The sequence below is a fragment of the Miniopterus natalensis genome, chromosome 7, assembly GCF_054644295.1.
Source record: "Miniopterus natalensis isolate mMinNat1 chromosome 7, mMinNat1.hap1, whole genome shotgun sequence".
Lineage (NCBI taxonomy): Eukaryota > Metazoa > Chordata > Mammalia > Chiroptera > Miniopteridae > Miniopterus > Miniopterus natalensis.
In genome coordinates, this window is record NC_142087.1 from 31,592,052 (window position 1) to 31,619,937 (window position 27,886).

At 44.3% G+C, this 27,886-nt stretch overlaps 1 protein-coding gene across 1 annotated transcript in view; it reads left to right on the forward strand.

Moving 5' to 3' along the window:
- DOK6 (docking protein 6) overlaps window positions 1-27,886 on the forward strand; it is a 183,048-nt gene that overhangs the window by 143,509 nt on the left and 11,653 nt on the right. Inside the window, exon 7 of the mRNA XM_087818901.1 lies at window positions 79-196. Within this exon, the coding sequence (XP_087675027.1) occupies window positions 79-196 (118 nt within the window). The remainder of the gene's footprint in view (window positions 1-78; window positions 197-27,886) is intronic.

The following is a 27,886-nucleotide window of genomic DNA, read 5'->3' on the forward strand; positions in this document are numbered from 1 at the left end:
CACCCTCAACTTTGAAAAGTGAAGATTTCAGTTTAATATTTTAAATAAAGCCTGAGACCTGTTCTCTTTTCCTCTCAGCTGCAGACAAGCCTCACGGAGCCAATGACGCTATCCAAGTCGATCTCTCTTCCTCGCAGCGCCTACTGGCACCACATCACCCGGCAGAGCAGCGTGGGCGAGATCTACAGCTTGCAAGGCGAGTAACTGCAGATTGCCAGGTAGCCTCAGACCAGCGCAGCTCGCTTCTGCTGCCCTGGGTGCGGGGATCGCGCAAACCGCCTGGTCTTTGCATTGCTGGCTTGTCCTCGTTTGCGTTTATCAGCGGTCTCTAGCCACGGTGGGGGCTCTAAAATTGGCAGCGGCTTTTCTAAAGCTGTCATTTTAGACCCACGATAAAAGTTATTTGAAAAATCACCAAGGGCTGAGGACCCCGAGACGGCACAGGAGCTCGACTCAAACGCCATCCAGCACATTATCAGAAGCTAAACGTGGCTCCTACCGGGGGCTGTTTCACACTGTGTTACAAAGGATTTCTTTCCTAGCGTCTATTTGTCCATAACAGGATTGAATATAAGTTCAGGCTCTGTAGTAAAATGCTACAGAAACCTGCTCACAGCAGGGTTAAGGTTTAGCCAAAACCCTGACATAGAAGCCACTGGGGGGAGGAGGGGTGCGGGACAGAAAGACAAGTAAATACTTTGCTTCTGCAGTTTTCCTAATGATAAGCGTTAACTAGCATGGGAACGGCTCGCCGGATTAATCAGATTAATACATAGCAGGTCTCTCGTCAGCAGCAGCAGCAGCAGCCTCAGCTTTGGCAGCTCTTTTCCTGGCCTTCCCTTTATCCTAAAATGAAGCATCTTAGCCTCCAGAAAAGTACTCGGTTGGCTGACAGCTGACCGAGACTGCAGGACGCAGGGGTGGGAGGACCAGGCTAAGGAAACACAGCGGAAAACACCCACCCGACAAACGTCTGTTGAGCATAATAGACCCCCGGTAAACATCTGGTGAAGGAATGACCACCATGACCTTCGGCGTTGTTGGGCATTCAGGGTGTTTGTTTCCTTTTATACTTTAGCTTTTGCTCGTATTAACAACACTCAGTAGGTCGACAAAAAAAAATAATTTCTGTTACAAGCAAACTGAAATCGTGTATTTTTCAAGCAATGTTTTCTTGCCATAGTTTCAGACCTAGACTAAAAGAATTTGATCAGTGATGTTGGCATCATGGTGCAGTCCTGAAACCCCTCTGTGGCTCCCCTTAAAGTTGTGAGTGGGACATCGACAACCCAGCAAAGTTTTTCCCCTGTTTAGCACACAGGCTCTCCCAAGATCCACACATCAGTGCCTATGCAGGTGGCAGTATTGGAACCTGTAGGGAGGGTGGATGGGGCAAAGGAAGGGGACAGTTTGGTGCCTGCCTCGGCCCCAGCTCATGTGGTGGTGCAGGAGGAGTTGGGGTGCAGCCCCCACACTGTGGCTCAGCAGACAGTAAGGGGGGTGGAAGCTGGGTCAGTACATGCCATACCCCCCCCATGGTGGTGGTGCCCTGAGACTGAGGTCCCTTGGACACAGTGGGGACCCACCCCCCCGCTCACCCAGTCATCAGTGTCCACTGTCACAATGATGCCCCATCCACCACGACGCAGGAGGCACAAGGAGCAAAGGTCAGAGACGACAAGGCCTCGCGCTAGATCACTGTCTACTGGCAAACGAGAGCTTGGTCTGTAATTCCAACAACGAAAGACTTGTTTCCATAGAAGATACGGGAAACTTTTCTCTGAAGGGAGAGCTCAGAGTTGGACAGCTTCAGGAATTTCACATGCAGCCAGCGAAAAATACCAGGGTGCATTGCAATTTCTCAAAACACTGCCGGGGACTCATTGGAGGACAGTGTTGATTTACACAATAAAATACAGTCCATAACTGGTTAGAAAACTCTGATTTCTCTCACTAATATTCATCTGTGAGCAGCCTGAACAGCGTCAGTCTTTGAATCGAGGTTGACCTGGGTGCCCTTTGCAATGGCTGTGGCTTACGAGTTCTGCTTTCATTAACACTGATTGGTATTCAGATGCCAGCTCTGAACCGGCCCCTCCCTCGGCCTCCGGTAATCAGTAATTAAGCTGCAGACCTGGTGTCGGCACAGCGGCAGACCTGATTATACGGAAGGTATTTTATGTTCCCCAAAAGGGCGTCGCAGCTCCAAGTTCTCAGGGAGCCGGGAAGCAAACGGGCAGTTAGAATTAGAGATGACCTTCAGGGACAGTAAACAGAATCCGACACAGATCAGGGAGGTAAATCAAAGGACTTACTCTCTTTGCTCAGCCATGGCCCTCTGTTCAACTTCACTGCCTCGTCCGTTTCAAAATCGCATTGTAGCTAAATAGCTTCCAGGGAGATCTTCTGTTTATATTCTATTATACGATGCTTTCCAAATTATAACGTTAATAAAAGCCTCCCGAAGTAAAAAAGAAAAGAAAAAAGAATTGCACCCGTCGTAAAAAGGAACCTGTATATGTCCAAGCTGCCATCTTCCCCATAGCCGGTCTATCCATTGTCAGGGCAAATCAGCCATGACCTTGGGCAGCAGCCAAGTACATCACATTCTCAATGCGGCCCAGGCCTGCCTGCCGGTGGCCATGTGGCAACAACCCTTGAAAACAGGCACCGTTTTCTAGAATGAACACTTTCTAAGAAGCACTTCCAAGAACTTCCTTCCCTCGCTGGGCACCAGCCTCTCTCCTAACGCAGACCAGCCTGGCTTCAGCCAGTTGTTACTAAATTTCTTCCCCGCGGGATGCGCTCCACGTGGCGGACTGGAGGTGAGAGGCAAGGCGCAGGTTAAGTGAGTTCTCCGGGCAGAGCACCGCCGAAGGCTGGAGGACGCACAGCGTGGAAACAAGTCAGCCATTCGCCCATGTTCACCAGACACGCAAAGCTAGTTTCCAGAGCATAAAAACTCCCAGTTTCCAAGTACTGCATTGGATTAGTGTAACGAAAATAAACTGCTTCATGCTCCTCCATCAATTTTCAATTGCAGGCTTGAGTTAAATCTGAAACTGGTTTTCTGTACTTGATTTTTTCCCCTCACCCAATTTTTATAAGTAGGTAACATTAATTGCTGACTGGTCACAAGTATACATGTGTTTCTGTGTCCGAACGTTGCTGACCAGTCACGAGATAACTCATGTCTGCACTTACATTAATTTAAGTGATTTTAAACACCTTGCTGACCAAAGTAGCCGGCCGCACGGGCGGGTTCTGGCTTGAAATAGCCGGTCAGCAAGGTGTTCAGTTCTATATAAATCTCACTTTCATGGAATATATAATATATTCCGTTTTATTCAGTAGGGAATAAATATAGTACATAATTTTAGTTTGGGGAAAGGTTAATACAACCGTGACAGAAGCTCAGTTGGCTTTGTCATGTATTACAGGGGTGGGCAAAAGTAGGTTAATAATAATGCTAAATAATACTATAATTAATAAATAAATAATAATTCAAGAATAAACTGCCAAAAGACCAAGTTTCAAGCAAAAAAGGGTCCCTGATAGAAGAGATTTCCAGTACAGAGGCCCAAGTGGAGATGAAGAGACCACCATATGAATTAAAAATTGTGATGGATCAGCATCAGAAACCACTGAAAATTGAATTTATCTCTAGTAAATTTTTGCATCAGAAATAAAAAATAAAAAAAAACCAAAACTGTAAACCTACTTTGGCCCACCCTTGTATATGTGCATGCTTGCACACACGCGCACACACACACACACAGCCATTTGCCTCACTGCTATCTCACCATTTATTGTTTCCCTCAAAAAAATGTACCTATTAGGCTACATATCACAAATTATAAACCACATAAAAGAACCTTCAGGGAAAAAAACAACTGTTCAGTTGTATTTTCTCCCTGCCCTGTTTCCTATTTTTCCTGTTCTACGTTTTTTAGTCTCATCTCTGTCTCTCTGACCCTTCAGCCCTACCCCTGGTTATCTGGTTATAGGCTTAATAATTGTATTTTGTACATTTGCCCCTTTATTTCCCTTTGTCTGCCAAATGGAGACTCGATAATGACTGGAGAACAGGAAAAGATGAGAAACGTCAGGAAATAAACATCATTACAATTCCACTTGCCAGGGAATCAAGTGCAGAGGGATGGAGACGGTAACGGGATGTGGCCTGCAGTAGGGTCTAGCACTCAGCCCACCGCCCTAAAAATAACAGACGTGAATTGGATACGCGCTGGTCAGACGTCAAGCATCCAGTGTTTTAAAACTTAGGAGCCTGGTCATATATGTTTGTATGAGAGAAATCTGTTAAGAATAAAGCCACGTGCCTACGTTTTCATGCCTGATTTACACAGGAAAGACAGTACAGTGTGGGCCTGGTCTTAGAAACATTTGGTCGCCACGGGTATGTCATACTGACTTGGAAAGGGGTTTATAACCTTTGTTTTATTTTTGTTTTGTTCTCATATACGAGAAAGAAGTTGAATGCCAAACTTAAGTGACATAATATATCTTCTACATACATGTTCAAGATAAAGACGTGACTGTAGAACAGGTTTCGTCCTGGTAACAGGACTCCAGGACAGAAATTGTACTTACCTTCTCGGAAAATGCCATTCGCCTCGTGAACCTGGGGCCTGGCCTCTCCGGCGCGCCTTGGGGCCTAGCCGCTGCCTGAGGCCCCAGCGTGTCCATTTGAGAATTCTGTGCGTGCTCAAGAAAGGGCTGGCTAAGAGACACCCACGTTGTCTTCACTTTCCAGCCCGACTGCCACGTCTCACGGGAGTTATGGGACTGCCCCAGGGTGTCAGAGTTTCCAGTCATCCTCTCTGCCCTCCGGCCCAGGTTCATTCCCGCTGAATCCTAATCAAGATTCACAAGAATGACCCCCACCTCTCGAAAACAAGTGGGCGGCAGCTCTTCTGCAACGAGCTGTAAATGAGGCCACCCAGATGGAAGCCATCTAAGCAATTTGTGGGAAACCACAGCATTCAGGGGGCGAGTTCTCTGTGGCTCGGCCAGTTCTCTGTGGCTTGGGCACTGCCTTTCAGAATGTCCTAGAGCAGTTGTGCTCCTTCTCTGGAACACTTTAAAGCACACTGTGTATGTCAGTTGGCAGGCTTAACTCTTGAGAGTGGCTGTTGCTTTTCTCTATGACTTCTCAAGCTTTTTAACCAAATTTTAAGGGAAGTTGCAAAGGGTTTCCCTCAGTTCCATTTCTTCAGAAGTGTCCTATTTTGGAGATTTTGAAAACACTTTCTGGTGGCAAATCCCTTTTCTTTCATGCATTCTCCTCCAGCCTGAGTATTTTCTGTTTTCTTTAGGTGATGATGCTGACATGCAGGGCTGCCCTGCTCTTAGCTCACGGGGCTTCCATTACAAAGTGGAAATGCCTTCTAATCAAGCTGTACTTCTCTTACAGAAACAATTTTTGTGTCTTCCAGTGAAAAGTGATTTTTTTTTAACTTAAGGAAGTTAAAATCTTATTTCTGAAAACATGCCAAAATGCCAAGGAATAAATACTTGAAATTTAACTAAAATTAATTTAAAAATTTTTAATTGCAAAATGAATACACTTTCATTGAAGAAATTCAAGACATGAAAGTATATGGGTAAAAAAGTAAAAATCACTACTAATTTAACCATATGCTGTTAACCTTTTTAAAATATATATTTTTGTTGATTTTTAGAGAGAGAGGAAGGAGAGGGTGAGAGAGAGAAACATCAATCAGTTTCTCCTACACTCCCCCTACTGGGGATCCAGCCCACAAACCTGGGCTTGTGCCCTGACCAGGAATCCACTGGCAACCTTTCGGTGCCCAGGATGATGCCCAATCAACTGAGCCACACTGGGGCCAGGGCCCAGAGTTAAAAAAGCATTTTAACTACTATGAAAAAAGTGGAAATATTATAGTGAGAATAAATGCACAAAGAGACTACAGAAAGAGGGGACATTTTGAACAAATGAGCTCCTCTTTGTCCACCAATGGCTAGAGAATTGTAAAAATCTAGAGCTACCTGAAAATTTCACATGTTCTGCGGTCTTCTAAAGCTTCATGCACCTCCCTGAGGAAACTATCTTAGGAGCAACGGTGAGAACAAGTTGTATTTCATTAAATAATTCCTCTTTTAAAAAACATATCAAAATAGATCAGAAATGATTTCCAATACAAGCTGCCTATTCATCACCACTGTTTTTTCCTGAGGTTGACCCATCCTGTTTCCCCTTCCTGTGGGTCCCCAGATTCTGGTCACTAACCACCCATGTGCCATGCACCTCATGAATGCCAGAAGACATGAAAAGGACCCCAGTTCCAGGAGTGTCTGCACTGGGGGGCTACATTAATTGGTATATTTTATTTGCTTGCTCTGTCATTGACTTAAGTCAGAATTTACCTCAAATACTTTGTGGAAAGAGACTGGGTATACAGTGGTTAATATGATGCAAATAAAAAATGATTAGGACACTCCTTTTGCTCTCTTAGTTAGAAAGGTAATGTCCTCTCAGAGTTAAGCTCTCAAAGTAAGTCAAATACTCAGCTAGTCTAAATGCAAATTAAAATATCTTCTGGATAACATAATAGAATTGCAAATGTTAATACTTCTTAGTTCCATGATTTCCCTTACATATGGGAATAGAAAAAAAAATAGTAAATGGAATTATCTCTGACTGCTTTAATATTTTTTAAATGTTTTTATGTCTGTGATGATTGTAAAAATCATCCCAGAATGCAAACCATTCGGTGAACAGGACGATGCCTGAACAACTGAGCCACGTCAGCCAGGGTTGTCTGGCATATTTAACTTTTAAAATAATATTTTCCAAGATCACCCATATTAAAGAAAATGGCAGGATTTCCATCTATTTTAATAATATTTCATTGTGTGTATATACCACATATTCTTTATCTGTTGAACATTTTAGTGTTTCCCTGTCCGGGTTATTGTGAACAGTACTGCAATGAACATGGGAGTGCAGATGCATCTCTGAGATCCTGATTTCAATTCTTTTGAGTAGATCCCCAGAATTGGAATTGCTGGATCATATAGTTCTCTAATTTTTTGAGGAACCCCTAAATTGTTTTCCATAGGGGGTGCACCAATTTACATTCCCACTGACAGTGTACAGGGGTTTCCTTTCCTCCACATCCTCAAAAACACTTGTTATCTTGTGTTTTTCTGATAATCATCATTCTGACAGGTGAGGGGATATTTATTTGTGGGTTTGCTTTGTGTTTCTCTGATGATAGTGAGCATCTTTTCAAATACCTTGGCTCTCTGAATATCTTCTTTGGAAAATATCTGTTCAGGTCTTTTCCCCATTTTTAAATCAAGTTATTATTTGGTTTTTTTCTATAAAGTTGTATGAGTTCCTTATATATTCTTAATATTAACCTCTTATCATATATATATAACTTGCAAATATTTTCTCTCCCATTCCATACTTTCCTTTTCACTTCGGTGTTTATTTCCTTTGCTGAGCAGAAACATTTTCACTTGCCGTAGTCCCATTGGTCTACTTTTGCTTTTGTGACCTGTGTTTTGGGTGTCATATCCAGGACCAATGGGATGCAGGTTTTTCTTTCTATGTTTTCTTCTAGGAGTTTTATGATTTGAGATCCTACATTTAAGTTTTTAATCCATTTCAAGTTGAATTTTGTGTGTGGTATAAGAGGAGGGCCCAATTTCCATCTTTTGCGTGTGGATATCTTTACAAGTTATAGTCAATCTCTGTTCTCCATGCTCTATTGTGTACATTTTACACTAAACACCTTCAACCTCACCTCAATGCTAAACTGACTTCTGAGGGTGTTTGTACCCTAGTTCTAATATTTATCAGCCAACACTTAGCACCCATATGAGTATTTCTGAAGAAGTTGCTGAGTCACTGGCCACCTGTAAGGTGTTTTGAAACCCTCCAATAGCACAGCCCTCCTCGAGCCACGAAAGGAACATGGCTTAACCTTGCAACCCTCACATCTCAAGAAAATCTATATTTTGTCTGGCACTTCTGTTTTTTCCACCTAAAGTGCTAACAAGCTTTTAGAATAAATGGGATCATCCTGATCTGCCCTGGATTGAACTGAGTACCCGACATCCTCTCCACAAAGCAGACGGAGCTCCCAACACGGTAGCAGGACCTCACACGACCAAGTGTGTGGATCCAAGTGCCAAGTGTCAGGAATCTAGAACTCTCCTGAGCCCTCCCTCACCCACCCGAACCATGGGACAGTCCAGAAAAGCAGAGGAAGGACATTTCCCACAGTGCGAGTCACAATCTATAAACATAACTGGGCTCCTGGTGATGAGAAGACATTAGAGGGCTCAGTGTCATTTACACTGTGTAGAGGAATCGAGGGGTAAGTGGAAGTTTCCACTGTTAGGTAACAAGTAAAAATTGAGGAGGTGGAGATGCCACCGTTAAAGATGTTAAGCATCTGACCCATCTAGACTTGGCACCGAACAGTGAGTGGAGCGATCCAAGGGTCCTAACCAATTGTTTGGACCACTGGCCAAGTGCTTGGCATAATACACTATGCGGCAGAGCAATCAGGATGGGTCAGTTGCGGGGACAATGCCTCTTACAGGCACCCCTGTCACTAACAGAATCCCTACCTGGTCGTGAAGGCAACCACCTGATCAGAAAGGGCTCTCATTTACCCTCTAAGACGCCCCAGCTAGTAAATGAGGAGGGCGATAAATTGGTCGCTTCCCCGTGTCCTTGCTTTTAGTGAGGCTGCCTCACGAATCGTGGACGTGTTTGCCTGCGGACAGCTGAACTGCGGGAATCGCGGGACTCATTATAACACAATAGAGCGGTCGCTCCAACTCATTGTAACAAGGAGAGCACTCCCAGTAAGTGTTTCCTTAGCGTGGGGAAATACTGCTATTTATTGCGGTTCTTTAAAGATAATGGTTTGCTATTTTTTTAAAAAAAGAAAGACTGCCAAAGAACCAAGACCATACCCTTGGTTGACAGACATGATCATAAAAGCTCAATGGCATATGAACTGTGGGAAATGAAGGGATCACCGTTTCACCCTCTGGTTCTGCACCCCTTCTTTCCTGGAATGATTAGAACTTATCCATCGGCTTCATGTAAATTATTAAATATTTGTCAAATACACAGCATGTATATGTGAAATCTGGTTTTGTGAGTAAGCTACATATCTTATAGGACCCATTTCTTAGTTTTCTTTTGTTCCCTTTTGCTCTTTCCATCCTTAAAAAAATGCTCACATTATGTTGGTACAACTCCCTAAATAGAATCAAAAACAAAGACAGACTCAGTTATTTATCTTGTAATAGCCCAACTGAACATAGATTCTGAGTTGCCAAAATAACATAGTAAGACAGCTTTACACAAACACACTTTAACAAAAATTTTTTTTTCAACTCACTAGTCACATTCAACCACATTAAATATATTTAACCCAGTTCTTCCAAATCTAACTGTGGGTGACCACTATGACTTCAGCTGGGACTATTTGAATCTCATATTCAGAATAAATTTTTTAATGCTTTTTCTTCTCAGCATGAATTACCCAGCAGGTGCTCTGCCACTAAGGCCCCTACACACTGCAGAAAGAACCCAAGATACAGTTTTTAAGATGCAAAGATGGTTCTAATCAGACCTGACTTCAGGTGCATATTGTTAAAAAGGCCCCACTGACTCCCTCGGTAACCACAGTGGAGCAACAAGATCAGTGTCCTCAGAGTGGACTAGAATACAGGTTAAACCCAAGTCCTCTAGTATCTAGTATCTAGTAGCGATTAAGGATGTTCTCAGAGGAAGGGGTGCTTCCCAATCCAGCTAAAGAAACACCAGGCATTTCTGCAATTAAAAAATGTACTGTTTTTGAGAACCACATTAGAAAATCCAGAAAATGTTCTGATTCATGGCACTACATAATTAGAGCATGCCGTGTAAGAGCGTTTCTGATTCCTTTAAAAAGCAAGATGGCAGATCTTTAGAGCTTGGTTGTATTTAGCAGCGTGTGCCAGATGCAGTGCTGCGTTGCTTTTTACAAGGCACATCCTGGTATCAGGAGGAGCACACACACCACGTATGACAACATACAGTCTGCTGAGCCTTATAATTACAACACGTCACGTGGTGATCCGGGTTTTGTTGTCCTGGATCATTTTGGTAAATAATCTTTCAGGAAATGGTAAAAAAAATCATGCAAATTTTAGAAAAAACAAGAAATAATCCTCTCTGTTGGAAATTACTATGGTCTATTAAAACCAATAAGAGACTTGCTTGTCTCATGATGGATCCTGCCCATTTTTCATATCAGTTGGGTCCCATCTTCCTATCTCACCTACCAACTGTGCCTGGTACTATTGTAAGTAGTTCTATTAAATATCCAAATGCATTTTAGTCTGGTTTCTGCAAGAAGTATCTGTCTTCGTGGCGATCTGGGGCTAGCACTATCTCTCTAGCGTAGACGCATGTTCATGTCATCAGGCAAAGGAAGAAGGCAATCATCTGGAAAATGAACGCCTACTTTCACACCCGCCAAAAGATGCTCTTTATTCATCATGACGATGTTTCAGCCCTAGAATCCAATGTTTTTCCCTAAGTGAAGTGATGTTCTGGCTTCGGCCTATTGGCGGTGAAAGCAGTGACCACTCGTCATAATTTACAGACTGAGATATGCTCTGGGGTTTCGGAACAGACACACCCAACAGCCTGAGCACTGGTTTCCCCTTCGTCACCTCATTCACTGAGTCTGGCTGACAGATGGGATGGAAAGTGCATTATTATGGGTGTCGGGACCCCTGGGATGTCATCGCAAGCCTGTCATTAACCTTTTGCACAACCTTGAAGAAGCTGATTGCTCTTTCTGGATTGTTGATTTCTCCAGAGGATAGTCAAGCTTTAAGCTCGAAAATGCTTAGGCTTCCATCTACCTCACTCGGGATGTGTTACAGAGGTTGTGGGAATCCTTCAGCCCCTTAAAACATGGGATGAAGGATACGAGGATGTCTCTCTAGCACTAAAGGTTTATTTATTTTGATCTATGAGACTGTGTACACACATTTTGGGAAGTTTAAGAGTGATACAGTGAGATAGCATGACGCCATCGCCAGAAAAAGCAGAAATACAGTCTGACACCTTGGACCGACACTGCTTAACCTGAGAACAAGGACCCCACCTTCTGAGGCCCCATTGATTTGCACATGTTTACTGGCCACACGCGAGGCAAAGGGTCAGTCCCCTGCATAATGAAGTGTGATCAGTACAGACCGATTCACTCACCGAGGGCACACCTGGGAATTGAGCTATTGCGCAGATGGTAAAAGGAACGTCTGACTGCACCGGCGTCAAGGGCTTTCATACGAAGCTTGATCTGCTCTTAACCACCTCATGAAACGTGGGAAAGAAAGCAGCCTCGAGTATCCCCCAGGCTTTTGTTTTTTTCTTTTTTTTTTACTATGTTTTTATTGACTTTTAGAGAGTGAGGAAGGGTTAGGGATAGAGAAAGAGAAACATCAATGACAGAGAAACATCAATTGGCTGCCTCCTGCACACCCCCTACTGGGGATCGATCCCAAAACTCAGGCACCTGCCCTGACCTGGAATCGAACCAGTGACCTTGTGGTTCATGGGTCGATGCTCAACCACTGAGCTACACCGGCCGGGCCGCCCAGGCTTGTTTTGCCTCTGAGAAATCAAACTGTGGGCTGTGCAGAAAAGTGCTTGCCATTGACCTGTGTGGCACAGCATCCCCCACACGAGGGCCTGGAGTGTGTCCTAGAAGAATGCGCTGCCTGCCTGAGCCCTGCTTTCCAAGGGAGGAGAGAGGAAAGGTCACAGCCGTGATCTGGCCAGCGGACAGTGTGAGGAAGGCTGGCTGCAGCCAGAGCCCCAATTACTGGCTTAGGCAGGGACAGGCCCTGGCGCCTCTGGTCACTTCGAGGTGGGCCTGGTGACACATGGTGGGAAGCATGATTAGAATCCCAGAGAAAGGCCTGGAAACACACACAAGCGCGGTTCGCCCTGTAGGCGTGTCTGGGACCCACATGTACGGCTTCTTTCATCTAAATTCTGCCATTCACAGTATGAAAAATGGTCACTGGGAATGTCTGGGATGATATTTGCAGGGTGCCCTGCTTGCGCTTCCGTTCAGTTCAAACTCATTTCTTTTAATATTTGTAAGTCTAACCACGTGGATCTGGCAGGAATGGCAGCAGTTTCTGCCTGTTGGCTTTCTCTCGAGTGCCAGCCTTCTGAGGACATAGACAGTGCCACCTTTGAGGAAACTTGGTCAGTGCGGGAGGGTCTGACCAACAGGATCACTCAGGTCCTTAAAAGAAGAATGTGCTGTGCCCCACACAGAGCAAAGGTCCATTTCCAAGAGGCCAGTCTTGCTCCTGAAATATCGTTTATAGAAAGATTACAGTCACTGGCAACTTGTTGGAATTCCCTAATGAGTGGATTTAGAAAGTGTCTGTGTCAAATCAGGGACTAAACACTATTCCAGAGACAGAAGTCACAGTCAGAACCCCATAGGGCCCAGCCCTTTAGAAAACGCTGGTAGCAGGGGCTTGTCATTCTCGTAGCCTGGAGCATGGAAGTTCTCTGGGGTGGCATGATTCCTGAGGCTGTGTCCTGAGCAGGGGCACAGCTGGGATTAAAAGCATCATGAGTCTGTGGGAATATTTTTTTTTTAAATAAGATTCTTGGAAACACTCTTGTCTGAGGACCTGACTCGGCTGGGCTACGGTGATTACTCTTCCTGGAAATTGCACCTGCTGACTCAGTAATTTTATAGAGATTAATCTGTTATTTCCAATTCTTCACTTGCCTCCTGACAGATATAATTGCCTGTGTTTATCAGAAAAGAATTAGAAACCAATGATTTAGACCTGCACCAATCCTACCCCAAGCATCAGGTCTTCTCACCAATTGAAAGACAAAAGACAAATGCTTTAAAAATTAACGAATCGTTGGCAGTGCTCTGGTCTAATTCTTCCATGATTTTTTGAGAAAAGAGTGGTATCCTCTGATGGGAATGAAACGCCACCATCGCTGTGGTCAGATGCCGTCACCCGCAGAGTGCGCCTTGAATGCGCCAAAAGGAAGACAGGCGCCTCAGAAAAGATGTATCAGGTGGTTGTTTTTTGCTTTACTTTCACTTTTTGTGTTTTTGGTCCATTTACCTGAAGACTACACTTACTGAGTTGCCTCTTTAAAGGAGCTTTTTTATTTTCATTTAGGAAATCTATAGAGTTGTCAGAATGTTGCCTCAGGCGATACGCTTACACGTCAAGGCAGAATGTAAACCCAAAAGAGACTGGAACCTCCTGTCTTGTTAGTGCTACGGAAAAAATAGCGCAGGCTAGTTAATATGCTATTTTTGTAAAGAATATAAGAAGAAACTTGATATAAGTAATTGTCAATGCAAATTTCTGCAAATTGGTGATCATCTACTTCTATTAAGACTCTATCACTTGTTCCCCAAGTGGATGTGAAGTCTTCCTTTTGTGATCAGCCATAAAATGACACCATCTTAAATGACACCATCTTCTAGTTTGTATTATAAGTTATATAATGCAGTTTATTCTCCCTAGTAATTATGATAAAGTAACTTTTATGTCTTCTTGTTTTTAATTCTTCAGTGCCTGTTACTGTCTGATACTCATTTCTTATTAATTCTTTCATCAAATGGTTTTAAAGCCAACAACAGAAAATGAGGCAACATTTTTAAGATACACAAAGTAGTATATTATAAGCCAGGTTTTTATATCCAGCAAAGTTGGCCTTCAACTAGAAATGGCACAGACCACATGGAAAAAAACAGGGACTATTGCTCCTATGGGCCCTCAGCAAGGAATCAACTAGAGAGCGAGGTTTCGACAACCAGATGACCAGAATCACGACGACATAGCGAGTGGTTATGAGCAACAAATGTACACAGACGTGTAGAGAAACAGCTGAGAGGTAGGAAGCAGTGCTGTGGCTAGCAAAAGCAGCACAGGCCTTACAGTGAGTGAATGGAAAAATAAACCGTGGTTCGTCCAGAAGATAGAATATTACTCAGTGCTAAAAAGAAATGAGCTATCAAGCCACAAAAATAAATGGGAGAACCTCAGATGTATGTTACTAAGTGAAAGAAGCTGCCCTGAAAAGACTACACCTATTATGATTCCAACTATATGACATTCTGGAAAACACAAAACTATGGAGACAATAAAAAGATCAGTGGTTGCTAGGGGGTGAGGGAAGGGAGGGATTCTGCGGCAGTAAAAATACTCTGCTGATACCATAACGATGGATATATACCTTTATACTCTTCAAAATCCCTAGAATGTACAACACCCAGAGTGAACCATGTGTAAACTGTGGACTTTGGTCATGTCAGTCAGTGCAGATCAGTCTATTGTAACAAATATAAAACTCTGTTGGGTGATGCTAAAAGTATGGACACGAAATATATGGGAACTCTGGACCTTCGCTTCAAATTGGCTCTGAATTTAAAACTTTTCTAAAAAATTGTCTTAATTTTAAAAAATTGCTATATTAATTATACAGCATTTGCCCCTTAGAATGTTTTCAAATCTCTACAAATTTAGGTTATCTAAAATGATGGAAGTGAATCTTACCAGATTTTAGGAGAGAGGAAACTTTGTTTTCTGTTCCATAAACTTTTTGGAGTCTCTTAAATAAATTAGAACAATAGTATCATACTTTATTTTATCAAATACTGTTATAAAAGTCAGAAAGAAAATTTCTGCCTATTGCCATTCTAAGTGCTTAGTTACGGAGGCAGCACCTTCAGCCCAGGAGGTGTCACTTAGCTTCAGTTCCTTCCCTCCAGGCCCCGGGGCAGAGGGGGGAGAGCCTGGGCCAGACCCACTTTGCGGGGACGAGCTGCGCAGCTGTGTACAGAAGACTCAGCTGCCACAGCGTCTGTCTCCTAATGCGCAAAACAGGACTAAACGTGCTTTTCAGCAAGTCACTGGCTTGTACGCAGAGTTTAATGCGACTGCAGAAAACGTCTCGGTGAGAAACAAGTTGGCGGCGCAGGGAACCGCTGCCCCCGCCGCCTCCCGCAACCACATCAGAATTACAGCTAAAACACAGAACCACCGTCCCCAGAGCCTCCTGAGATCCAGCTGCACAGAAGCCCCACAGCCAGGGGACCGGAAGCACCGAGACCGGGAGGAGGGGCGGAGACGCGGGCGGGTCGGGGCTGAATCAGAGACACAGCCGCGGGCCCTCACCCGGTGCCGCGGGGAAACCCGGGAGAGCATCTCAGTGGCGGGGGTTTCCTGGAGGAGCAAGGGGTCCCAGCCCCAAAGAGCCCCCAACCCAGGGCTCCAGGGCCGGGAAGAGACGTCCCCACAACTCCGGGCTGTGAAACCAGCGGGGACTGTCCCTGAGGGTCGCGGAGGCCGCGGGAGCCCCAGCAGCTCCTCTAAAGGGCCCGGCGCGGACTCACTCGGACGCTCCCTCTGAGCCCAGCGCCGGGAGCAGCCGGAAAGGACCCGGGACACTCGGGGGGAACTAACCTGCCTGAGATCCGGGCGAGAGGCGGAGGGCGGCTTCCTCCCGGGCAGAAGGGCTGGCGGAGGCCATGGCTCCTGTGGCGAGTCCTCCCCGCACAGGCGCCATGTTTGAATCACAGGCACCTGACTCACGCCTTTGGCCCCGCCCCTCCCCACCTGCAGCTCATCCGGGCCATTTCCAGGGGCTTTTCTGTGCAACTGGCCTCTCCAGCCTCATGCTTAGGACTTTCCTAAAATCTCTCAAACAAGCAGCAGCTGCCCCATACGGCTTGATAACGGGCCCGGGCCTGGCACCGCCCCCCCCCCCGGGGCCGCTTATCAGGCCGTATGGAGCCCGGGCCTGGCACTAGCGGCAGCTGCACTGGCTCATAGCTTGGCCTCTCCTGGGCACCTCCAAGCCCAGCACAAGGAGCAGCCAACTACAGTTTGCTGTGTAGCTCATGCTGGGTGGCCCTGGGCAAGGCACACGCAGAGGCTGACTTAGCACCTCCCGGGAGGCCCCAGAGACAGTGCACCTGGTGGTCAGACTCGACCACGCTGGATTACAACCCTACCACACCCACAAGTGACACTCAAGGGGCGCACTTGGTGAGCACCAAAACCCCACTGAAGTAAATCCTGATCCATAAGGGTGTCTCCAGCACAGCAGCTCTTTGGCTGTGGGTGCAGCTGGTCCTCACAGATGATTGGCCTGGGGGTCAATTCCTCCCAGGGAAGCCAACAGCAACCAAGGCTCAACTACAACAGGACAGGGCACACAGCCCACACAGGGGAGCACCTAGAAGGCCCAGCTCAGGGGACTGGGGAGGCTGAGCCACTGGACCCTACAGGACACCTGCTACACAAAGCCACTCTACCAACCCCAGGAGACATAGCAGCTCTACCTAATCTATAGAAACAAACACCTGGAAGCAGCCAAAATATGGAGGCAAAGAAACATGCCACAAAGGAAAGAACAGAAGAAATCTCTAGAAGAGGAACTAAATGAAATAGATCCATGCAAGCTAACAGATTCAGAGTTCAGAATAACAGTTATAAGAATGATCAAGGATATTAGTAAGACTATGACGAAAATAACTGAGACCATCGATGACATAATAAAGAACCAATTTGAAATGAAGGCTACATGAACTGAAATGAAGAATAATTTTCAGGGAATCAACAGTAGAGTAGAGGACACTGAGAATCAAATCAGCAATTTGGAACATGAGGAAACAAAAAACACCCAACCAGAAGAGCAAAAAGAAAAAAGAATCCAGAAATATGAAGATAATATAAGGAGCCCCTGGGACAACTTCAAGAGGCCCAGCATTCGTATTATTGGGGTGCCAGAAGGGGCAGAAAGAGACCAAGGAATTGAAAACTTATTTGAAAAAAATAATGACAGAAAACTTACCCTACCTGGGGAAAGAAATCGACTTACAAGTCCAGGTAGGGCAGAGGGTCCCAAACAAGAGGAACCCAAAGAGGCCCACAGCAAGACACATCATAATGAAAATGCCAAAGGTTAAAGACAAAGAGAGAATCTTAAAAGCAGCAAGAGAAAAGCAGTTCGTTACCTACAAGGGAGCACCCATACGACTGTCAGCTGATTTCTCAACAGAAACCTTGCAGGCCAGAAGGGAGTGACAAGAAATATTCAAAGTGATGAAAAACATGGAACTACAACCAAGATTGCTCTACTCAGCAAAGCTATTATTTAGAATTGAAGGTCAGATAAAGAGCTTCACAGATAAGAAAAGGCTAAAGGAGTTCATCACCACCAGACCAGCACTACAGGAAATGTTGAAGGGTCTTCTTTAAGAAGAAGCTAATGAACAAAAGAATCTGACGAACTAAATAGATCCAGAGCCATTGATGCAGGCAACAGACGATCATATTTCAGAAGGAAGAGGGAAGTGGGGTGGAGGGTGAGAAGAGATTAACCAGAGAAGTTATATGCATATATGCATAACCCATGGACAGTCGATAACGGGGTGAAGGCCTGGGGAGGGGGTGGGAGCAAGGTGGAGGGGGTCAATTGGGGGGAAAAAATGGGACACCTGTAATACTTATAATAATAAAGGTAAGTTAAAAAAACAAACAAACATGTCTCCCACTGCATAGTAAACTTATGGATCACTGTTCTACCATTATTACTAATCATTGCTACTATTACTAATATACTGGTCTGCAAGGGAGAAATTGAGCTGCAACACTTCTTTGTTTGATACCTTAAACACTTTTGTGTTGATTTTCCAAATCCATTAAGAAAAAGGGTAGAATAAATGTCTGCTGAGAAAGGAAGGTGAGGCCCTGCCCCGCGGGAGCGCTGCCTGGTGTCCTTCCATGCGTGGAGGCCTGCGGGAGAGGGTTGAGGCCCACCGTCAGCTTACTACCGTGAAGGCCCTCAGCAAGTCAGAACTTGTGCGGCACAGAGACACGGCCCTGCGCTGAGGTTTACAGCCTCGCAGAGGCACAGGGACTGGTGAGACGTTGAACTCATCGGGGACAGGGCCAGTGCACCCGCACCCCCAGGGCGGCTTACTGCAGCCCGCTCGCCCTCTCACTGAGGATGGAGATGGGGCGGCGGGCATGAGGCTCCCTTCAAGGTCACGGAGAGTCCGAGTGCGAGGAGTGAGTCATGAGGAGCAGCAGTGATCCAGGAGAGGAGGCTATGGATGGACTAATGTGTGGAAGTAAAACTGATGGGGCCCTTTTGGAAACGCAGGTGGCCACAGGCAGACAGGCGGGGCCATCGTCTTGGCAGAACCTGTTGGTACAGTTCAAGGGTCTCCGTCCAGCGCTCCATCAGCCAGGACACAGCCCAGAGAGGCCTGGAGCGCAGGCCGGGGAAGCAGAGCAGAGCAGAGCAGAGCAGAGCAGGGCCAAACAGGCCGCAGCTTCTCCCAGGAAACGCGGGTCCCACACGGCGTGTGCACAGCAGTGCTGGCACGTGGTCCTCGGCGGGCACACGCGTTTTCCCCACGCTGCGGGCAGCGCCCCCCGGCTGCGGGGAAACTCCTCAGGGTGCAAGTATGTGAATGAATATCAAGAAAATCATTTGAATTGCGTCTGCCCTTTCTGACGAGCTTTTTGTTTTACCATTAAGAGAAGGGACATCATAATTAGTTCCCTTCATTAACAATGATTTTGTTTTGAAACTGAATTCATGGGGGGGAGGGTATTTAAAAGAAAAAACAGGTTGTATGGTTTACTGTTTTTCCTTCAGGATTTCTTGGGTGTGTTTTAAAGTGTTAAACTGAAATTTGCATTATATCCATTTAGCTGTCTTTTGCACCTGGGCTCTTCTTTAGTTCTCTAACCTAGGAGAACCCCAGCCAAAGAGACTTGTTCCATTATAATTAGTATAATAAATGATATATTTAATGGTAGCCGTACAATTTTTAAAAATTAATTTTAGTTATGTTTTTAGGCGGTTTTGCTGCCTATATATTCTTATTGAAAAGCAGAATAAAATATACAAATTACAGGAGCGAGCTAGGTCTATTTTTGGACATGTGCTATATGTTGTTTTAGCTCATTCCAACTTTTAATGCTGTAAAAGGTCAAATATTTGATGCAATGCACTTTTTAGTGTCTGCACTAAATGCCACATTAATCGCAGAGTAATTAATGAGCTCACCCTGTATTTATTAAGCCGGAAAATAGGATTATTCCCCTCAGAACCCAAGAACCTAGCAGAATAATAGATAAGAGACATAAATTTTGCAGCTGCTGCCTTGACTAGAAACAAGCTTTGCAGTTCAAATTAATTCCTTTTTGGTTTAATTTTCTGAGATCCAGAATTACAGTATAAACCCCATTTATCAATCACTGTAGTCTCATTATCCTCAAGCCTAAGAATCAATATTTTACAAGGCAGCCTAGGTAATTGGAGACTCACATCGCTGAGCAGGCTGTTATGTAACGTTATGGTAAATGACAAGCTCATTCGGGAATCAGATTGCATGCAAATTGGCTTTTATGTCTCTACAAATGTCCATGATGTAAACACTAGCCATTCAAGTACATCATATATTCAAATGGAAAATAAAACCAATATCGGACTCCCATCAAGCTTTAGGCGGACCTGGTCAGGAGATACCGGTGGGTATATCATGAGCAGACTCCAATTTAGTTATCAAAAGTGCGAAGTTACATAGTATTATTACCGTGACCACTATCTGTTTACTGCCAGTCACAAATGGTTAAAACCTAAGGGAATTTAAAATTATGTCGGCCAGTAGTTCTTAAATTAGCAACATCAGTATCACCAGGGAACGCGTTAGAAATGCAAGTTCTCAGGCCCCACCCCAGACCTGCTGCATGGGAAATTCTAGGGGGGGAGCCCAGCAGTCTGTGTTCAGAAAACCCTTTGGGTGATTCGGATGAATGCTTAAATTTCAAGCAACTCACCTCATTTTGTCTAATTTTGTGAGTGACAAGAAAACACAAATTACTGGGCAGTAAAATAAGAAGGAACCTCAGATCCCCTGACTTTCTGAAAAATATCCTATTGCCATTTATCAGGATGAAATAAGTGCTTTTCACACATCTCCATCGTGATATACAGCAAGGTTTCTGTCTCCATGGAACATGCTTTCTGGAAAACAAGGCAAACGGAAGAAAGCAGACATGGATCTCGGCTGCTTTTGTTGAGCCCCACGTGTTTGTTGATTTTAACGTGCCATTCAGTCTAATCCATGTCAGGATCCTAGTCTTAGGATGATAGCCATTGATTTCAGCATTTCAGTATTCTTCCCAATGGTTAAAGTGAAGAAAATGAAAAAAAAAAAAAAAAAAGTCTAGACAAAAATACTTCTTTGATGCAACTTTTCAAAGCATCTCAAATACAGCTGCTCATCAAACCAGCAGCTGTGAGAATGTGTGGACCGTGCCTTCCCCAGGAAACCACTGCAATTTGTTCCAGATCTGTCTCAGCACTGCCAGTCCCAGAGACTGAATAGGATTTCGGGCAGTGATCTTAACTTTCATCCCCACATTAACACCCCAAATCTCAAGGACCTGAATGAACAAAAATTATCGTGCTCTGTAGTTTCTGTTACAAAGAAAAATACATACAATATTTTTTCATATATACATCTGGGCAGACGTAACGAAACTTTCTAAAGTAGTGACTGTCCATAGAAAGTAAAAGGCAGAATACCGTGCCTAATTATGCACATCACTGATTAATTTTTTCCCAATAATACACACTTCAGTGTCAGTGCTCTCCAAGCAAGAAACGAGCCACCTCTGCATGGATTCGTTCCATAAACTGCGAAGATTAGCACAAAGAACTAAGAGCAGGAGGGACATGTAACCTTAAAGTTACTATTTTTATATCTTTTTCCACTCAGATTTAAAGTTGTGCAAAATTGTACATTTAAACATACAGATGCAATATATCAACACATCAGAACCTATCATTAGTTATTAAACCAAAAAGCCAAATCAATTGTAAATATTAAAATAACATAACCATTGGCCATTCATTTATTACGTTGCCGCATTTTTGTCCATAGAATCTGGTGTCAACCCTCCTGTGAAAATGGCCCAAGGTGGGTAAAATGGTCTAGAATCATGAGACAAGTCAGTGATTGAAAGTTATCAATAAAAGCAGAGAATGCCCGGTTCTCCACGTGCTTCTCAAAACCCCTGTACCAAGCTTCCCACGTGGGCCCATTGCTCTGCTTCTGTCACCGTGCTAACACCCGTAACCAGATATTCTAAAACCCAGGATGACTGCATCTTCAGTTCAGTTCCACTGTCTGTCAGAGGGGCCAAGAGAAACTATCTTAACAAAAGAACTCTGATAGGAGATAGATTCCCAGGGAATCAGCCCCAGAGTTAACAGCTCAGCGTGCAGGCTATTTACTCTGTAATCTCTATTTCCTGTCTTTAAAGGGCCCCATTGTAGAGGAGCGATCATCTCCTAGAGTAATTTTAAGGGGCAGCAAAGCTTTGAGGACAATTTTCCATATTCAGAATTAAACCCCCGGTTCACCGTTTCTAACAAAGCCTCTAACGGGATAAAAGCTTCATTCTAAAACTACAGGAATCACTCATTTTCTGTGCTTTGTGTTTGGCTTAAAATAAATATCTCTCTTCCCTGTGAAAATCAAATGAGCGCTCTGTTTTTTTCCCCATTTCATCTTTATGTGGACAGCATACGACTCTTTTTTAAAAATCATCTGAAGACTTTCTCTGTGAAAACGGTAACAGCAGCAAAATCTGCCTATGACAAACAATTTAGGCATTTCTTCTCAGGTGACTGGACTGTCATTACTGGAAATTAATTTTGATTAATCATTATTTCAATCCATGTTTGAGTGATAAGAGGGCCAGTGACCTAGTTTATATTCTCTAGTGAAAACATCGTGCATATTCATTTTTTTCTTTCTTATGTATCATGGAGTTATTCAGCTCTCTTTATGAAACTGTCCTATTGGTCACTATCACATAAATTATCTCATTAAGACATGATGTATATTTCAGGTAAGGATTTCACTGAAGCTTAAACTCTTAAAAAATAATTAATAAATGCAACCAATAAAAATTGGAAGGCACTACCCTTAGCATGAGAATCATTAAGTATCAATATTTATTAACATTGTTGAGAACTTTTAAGGATTTTAGATTTCACCCTACGTACAAGCTAGCAAGTTAGCTTGCCACACAGTCCAATGGATTCATACAGGAGAGACAAGAGATTCCCGGGTCAGAGACAAAGACATTTTATGACTCACGACAATAGCATTACCCAGAGTGCCAGCATTTACGTTGGTTTCTCGAGCCCCAGTTCCCACAGGGAGATGCAAAGAGGGTCAGGTGATACCTGCACATGAAGTGGGTTGTGTTATGGGAGAGGAACCACAAGTTTAGGGAACTTCAATATTTTATAATGGGTGTTTGTCCCAGAGGGAGCCATTACCTTTATTGCAAATCTTCCCTATGATCCAGAGGAAGACTATATCTCCACCTTTCAAGGCTGTTTGCTCTACAATGTCCTTGAAAAGATAACCCAGGGAAAAAAAGGCTACCAGTGCCTCTGCTCACAAAACATGTAGAAATGCAAGACTCGTGGAGGACTTTCTACAACAAACTTTTTACCACATAGGTCTTTCTTCCTTATTTTCTTGCTAAGCCCACATCTGTCTAGATTTTTAAAACCTTTTAAATTGGTACATTCGTGGAGGTGAGTGTATTGTAATGAAGCTAAAAAAGAAAAACATTTCCTTATTCTCATATTTATACCTATAGCATCTGTTAGACCACCATATTGAGCTTTATATTATTTAAGTTTTCATTTTAAAGAGGATTGTCATTTTCTCATTAGCCAGGACCAGGCCACATAATTAAATTACTCTGGTTCAACAGATAATTATTGACCTTCGAAGATATGCAAGGCAACCTCAAGAGAGCCAAATTCCTCTCCATGTTCTGCTCTATCTGTGCACAGGGGAGTGACACATTTTTCATCATTTTTATTCACTAATATTTACTGAGTTTCTGCTGTGAGCCTTCAGTTTACAGTCTCCAAAGATGCAAAAGGAAATGCACTTCCTCTCCTTGAGTTCAGTGAGAGCTCCTAGAGGAGACACAAGGGAAAGAGGTAAGAGGAAGACAGTAGCTCCTTACTCAGGCTGGGTGGGATGGGGTGCAGGAATGTGTAAGGCTTCCTAGATGACTTTGAAAAAAATAGGAATCAGCCTGGTAAGAGGTGAAGTGCAAATGTGCACTTGGGCGGGCATTCCAAGCAGAGGGAGGAGCCTGCGCCATGGACCAGAGAGCCCACTTTCTCTGGGGTCTGCACATGGTTAAGAACAGTGCCCTTAGAGCCGAGGGTGTGCGGTGGAAATGGAAAGAGAAAAGGAATGGAGAAGTGAGCCCAGTTCCAGTCCCAGGTCCTTCAGGGAAGCTCCACCACACGCCTCCACCTAGAGAGAGGAAGGAGTTTACAGGTTAGAAGGGGGCCCAGGGGCAGAATCTGTCTTGAAGCCATATTTGTAAGCGATGTTCTTACATAGATTTTTTTCGCTGGAGAGGAGAGCAATTGATGGATTTTGTACATGGGGGTTAACTAAGGAATCCCACACCCTTGGCACCACCATGAGGACTTGAACTCCTATGCTAGGGAGTTTGCCTTTGTCCTGCAAACGTACAAGGGAGAGAGATCACCAGGTGTTCACAGTCACTGTGGCAAAGAAGAGATTACAGGAAGGCGGACACTGTTGTTAGGGAAACCAGTTGGGTGGCTAGAGTCATGAACCTTATGAGAGATTTAAGGGAAAGGTAGTGAGCATGGAAAATAAATGGATTCATGAGGTTTTTAAGGAGGTAGAATCTACAGGGCTTGATGACTGACAGCTAGAGGGAGGCGATAGAGAAGCCAGGAGACCACAGTGGCTCCAGTTCTTTGACCTGGGCTGTTAGGCTGATGGGTGCCATTCGGGAAACAGGGTCAGGAAACAGGATGAGCTCAGCTGTGAAACACTGCTTCTGGCTGTGTGAGGTATTTCTCTCTCTTGCAGGTGAGAATCTTAGGAGAGGTCTCGGGAGGGTCTTATTAGAATAGTCATCAGCTCTCCAGCGGGGCTCTTTCAGGGTCGTGGTCTCCACCAATCGGCCGGCACCAGGGCAGGGGGTCATCATCCAATGCAGCTGGTCCTGAGGCAGCCACGGAGCCATCTGTCTGGTTTCACTGCTTTTCTGGGCCTGAAATACAGCTGAGGCCTAGATGTTACCTATAGGGAGGGAAAGGTCAGGAGGTCTAACCCGCATGACCAGGATATGTTGGGGGAGGAAAGGTCACCCTGGGGGCGAGGTCCTTCCTTTCCCAGCTTTGCCCCTTGCGAGGCACCAGGGGCCTTCTGCCCCGGTGACCTTCTGTACCTGGCCCCTGGTCTTTGCTCTGGCATGTCTGTCTGTCTGCCTGTGGCATACGTAAGTGAGCCATCCGGCCCTTCCTGGTACGCGGCGGTGCTCGGTGCATTTTAACGAGGAGCATCATCATGAGCCAGGTTCTCTGCTGTTTGACCTAAGGTTACATCCGACCGGGCGTCCTCGGGTCTGTGCTGGGACTGGCTCCGGCTGTGCTCTCAGCCCCCTCCAGGTCCTGCGGCGTCGGTCTCGGTGACTTCTGTACGGGAGCATGACTTTGCAAGATGGCAGTTATTCTAAACAGACTTCTTCTAGCCTTTGACATCAGTCCTTAATATGAAAAGTGACTGATAGAAACCTATTTCAATCTCCCACACGGTGAGAGTAAAATAAAAATAATTCATTGAAAATTAAAAACGAACAAGGGGTTGGCCCTGGCCGGGTAGCTCAGCTGGTTGGAGCACCATCCTGATACAACAGGTTTGTGGGTTCCATCCAAGAAGCACCCAATGAATGCACAAATAAGTGGAACAACAAATCGATCCCTCTCTGTCTCTCTCTCTCTCTAAAATCAATAAATAATTTAAAAGAAAGGGGGGGGGTTAAAATGATGACTTTTATTGCTGCCCACTGGGTACAATAATACAATGCCTAATATGTTTTTCTCAACCTGCCTAGAAAAGGAATTTGGATTTTTTTCAGCAGTTTCTCATAAAATGTAAATGTCAAGAGAATCCCTCCTCCGTCCCGTACGCTGTGACTCCACGTTCCTGAACCTCCAGGTCCCATATTCCTCCTTCACCTGGGTGTTTTCAGTACTGACAGAGACACGTTGCAACATCCACTCTCCAGGAAGGGCTGCGGACCAGAAAACTGTCTGCGCCTCAAACTTCCAGGTTCTGAGATTACTGCTTTGCTTCTTGATTATATAATTCAGAACTTAGAATATTGAATTTATTTATACTAAGAAGTACTTGTAGATCTTTCTCAATGAGAATGAACTCCTGTCTGGGATTATCGGAATGTTTTCCAGGTCTCTGAAAAATCAACCTCCCCTGGTATCAAGAGAAAAAACTCCAGGCAAATTTCTACTGAGAATGAGGCGGAAAACCCAGATCTTTATCAAGGGCTAAGCAAATTTTTGACACATATCCTCAAACTTATTTCAGAAATCCTCAGACTAAATGCAAGCTTAACCTCGTATCTACTGCAGAATTAAACTGTGCTACGTTATATGAAAACCGGATAGTAAATTTTAAACAATTTTATTAATGTTTCTCATATTTAGCTCAAGCTTTTTGCAAACTTCCTTCTGTGTACACTTATGTAACATTCAGTAAATGATGCTATAATATTTCTGCTGTAACTCAAGTCCCTAAGTATATATTATATAGGGAAGTCTCATTCTCATGGAAGAGTGTTTCTTTGCAGTAAATTTTTTACAAAAGAATTATAGCAAATAACACTTTCCGTTTTCTCCTTAAGACATCATCTTAAGGGCAGTCAGCTTATAGGTATTCTTGCTATTGATTTATAGGAGATTAATGTGACTTTTCAGTAAAGTTGTTAAAATGCCTCAGTTATCGTTCTGGAGATTTCTACCTGCACTGGGAGGACTCTACTTCATGACCTTAAATAGTTCTTTGATTACCCAAACCGTCTACAAATAATGTGTTCAAAAATGGAAGCAAAGATGATATCAGTATATGATTTTTTTATGTTATTAACATTGTATTCAAAATTTTACAACTGAATCCTTGAAAATAGCAATGAACTATTTATAGTTGAAAAACTAAATATCTTCATTTTTCCTTATATACCATTTCCCCCTCCCTCTTGCTGACCAACACTGATGGACTTTCATTTCCTGTATTCTCCACTCCTCATATTATGTTTTGACTTAGATGATTTCATTTTACTGGCTGACAGAGACTAAGGCTTACGGACACCACAAATATTCCAGTGAATTCTGCTACCAGTGAAGAGCTCCGCCGAGTCTTACAAAGAGATCACAGTTGTAGAAAATTAATGTCCCAGCAGGTAATTAGCATACAAGGGAAATTAAATGCAAGCAGCAGGAGTGAATGAGCGCTGCAGCAACCAGAATAAGAAATACGACTATTTTTATTCTAGAGAATTTATGAAATAAGTATTAAAAACGTAATTCCGTGTGAGTCAAATTAAACCATCTTTAAGGCAAATTAAAGTATTTAAAGCTACATTATGTCAGGCACATTTCATTGTTAGAATGTTACTGCTAAGCTACCAGTCTCTTCATAACTGTAGGCTGGGTACTACGTACAATTTAACAATATGTACTTTTCCATTCAAGACTTACTGTTTTTGAAAATATAACTGAAGAACATTTAGGTGACCATTTATACAACAAGCAGAAAGGTTCATAGTTTGGGGAGTGAAAGTGCCACTGGCTCAAACGTGCTGAATCTGAGGCTCGATCGATACCCGAGACAAATCCACTCGGGAATCTCCACGGATTTCAGAAGCTCCCCCAGGAGAGCTCAGAGGTCAAACCACACCGTCTGGTTTGGGCTGTCATTGCAGTGACCTGAGTAAAATCAACCCCAGCTTGCAGAGGAGACGTTGACAATGAGTCCCTGGCGCTTCTCAGCGTAACTAACAGATGGTAGGTTATTGCCAAGACGCGAGGCAGTCCCAGGGCACTTACCCTGCAGAAGCCTCTTGCCCCAGATTCGCTGCAGGGAGAACCCTGAGACCTCCGTTCACACCCAGGTGTCCTTTCCGTCCTTCAGACTCAGGTCCCATCACCCTCTTGTCCTCAACTTGTCCCTGGTGGCTGGACAGCCCTTGTCAACGAAGACAGACGGAGATGGCATCTCCTCTGCGTGCACCTGGGCCCGTAGGTGTTGAAGCCTTCACTGCGGGCTGCACCCTTCCTCGTGAAGCAACTGTTTTAGTTTCTCCCTTGTTGATTTAAATTTCGTTTCATTATTTAAAGAGACGGCACCCTGTCCTCTCCCCCAGATCCTTACTGAGACCATTGTTTCTCACCAGGTAATAACCACAAGCTTTGTGCTCTGGGCTCCTCCCGATTTCCTGCAGGAACAAAGTCCTCTGTGTGTTATTTTGTGAAAAGAGCACGGCTGGTGTTCGTAGGTGCAGAAAACCAGAGGGATGAGCACTGGGGACTCCGTCCCGGCAGCTACTTAACTCCCCGGGAAGGGGAGGGTATCGGGGAGGTGCGGTTATAGACTAGTAAGAAGCTAGGAAAATTCCAGGACAAGTGGAACAGGGAAACTAAGCCAGTTAAACAGCAGTTCTCAGCCACCTAGCAAATCCTATCTTCCCTAAACCAAGGACACATGAGAATAAGTGGTTTGTGTTCGATGGGCCCGGTACAGAAACCAGGGTACAGAAACTCACCAGGGAGGAAGCCCCGGGTGCCTCCAAGGGGCGAAGCTGTCCCCAGGGTAATCTGTGCTATATCGAGGTTTCGATCCTCTGAGTGTTT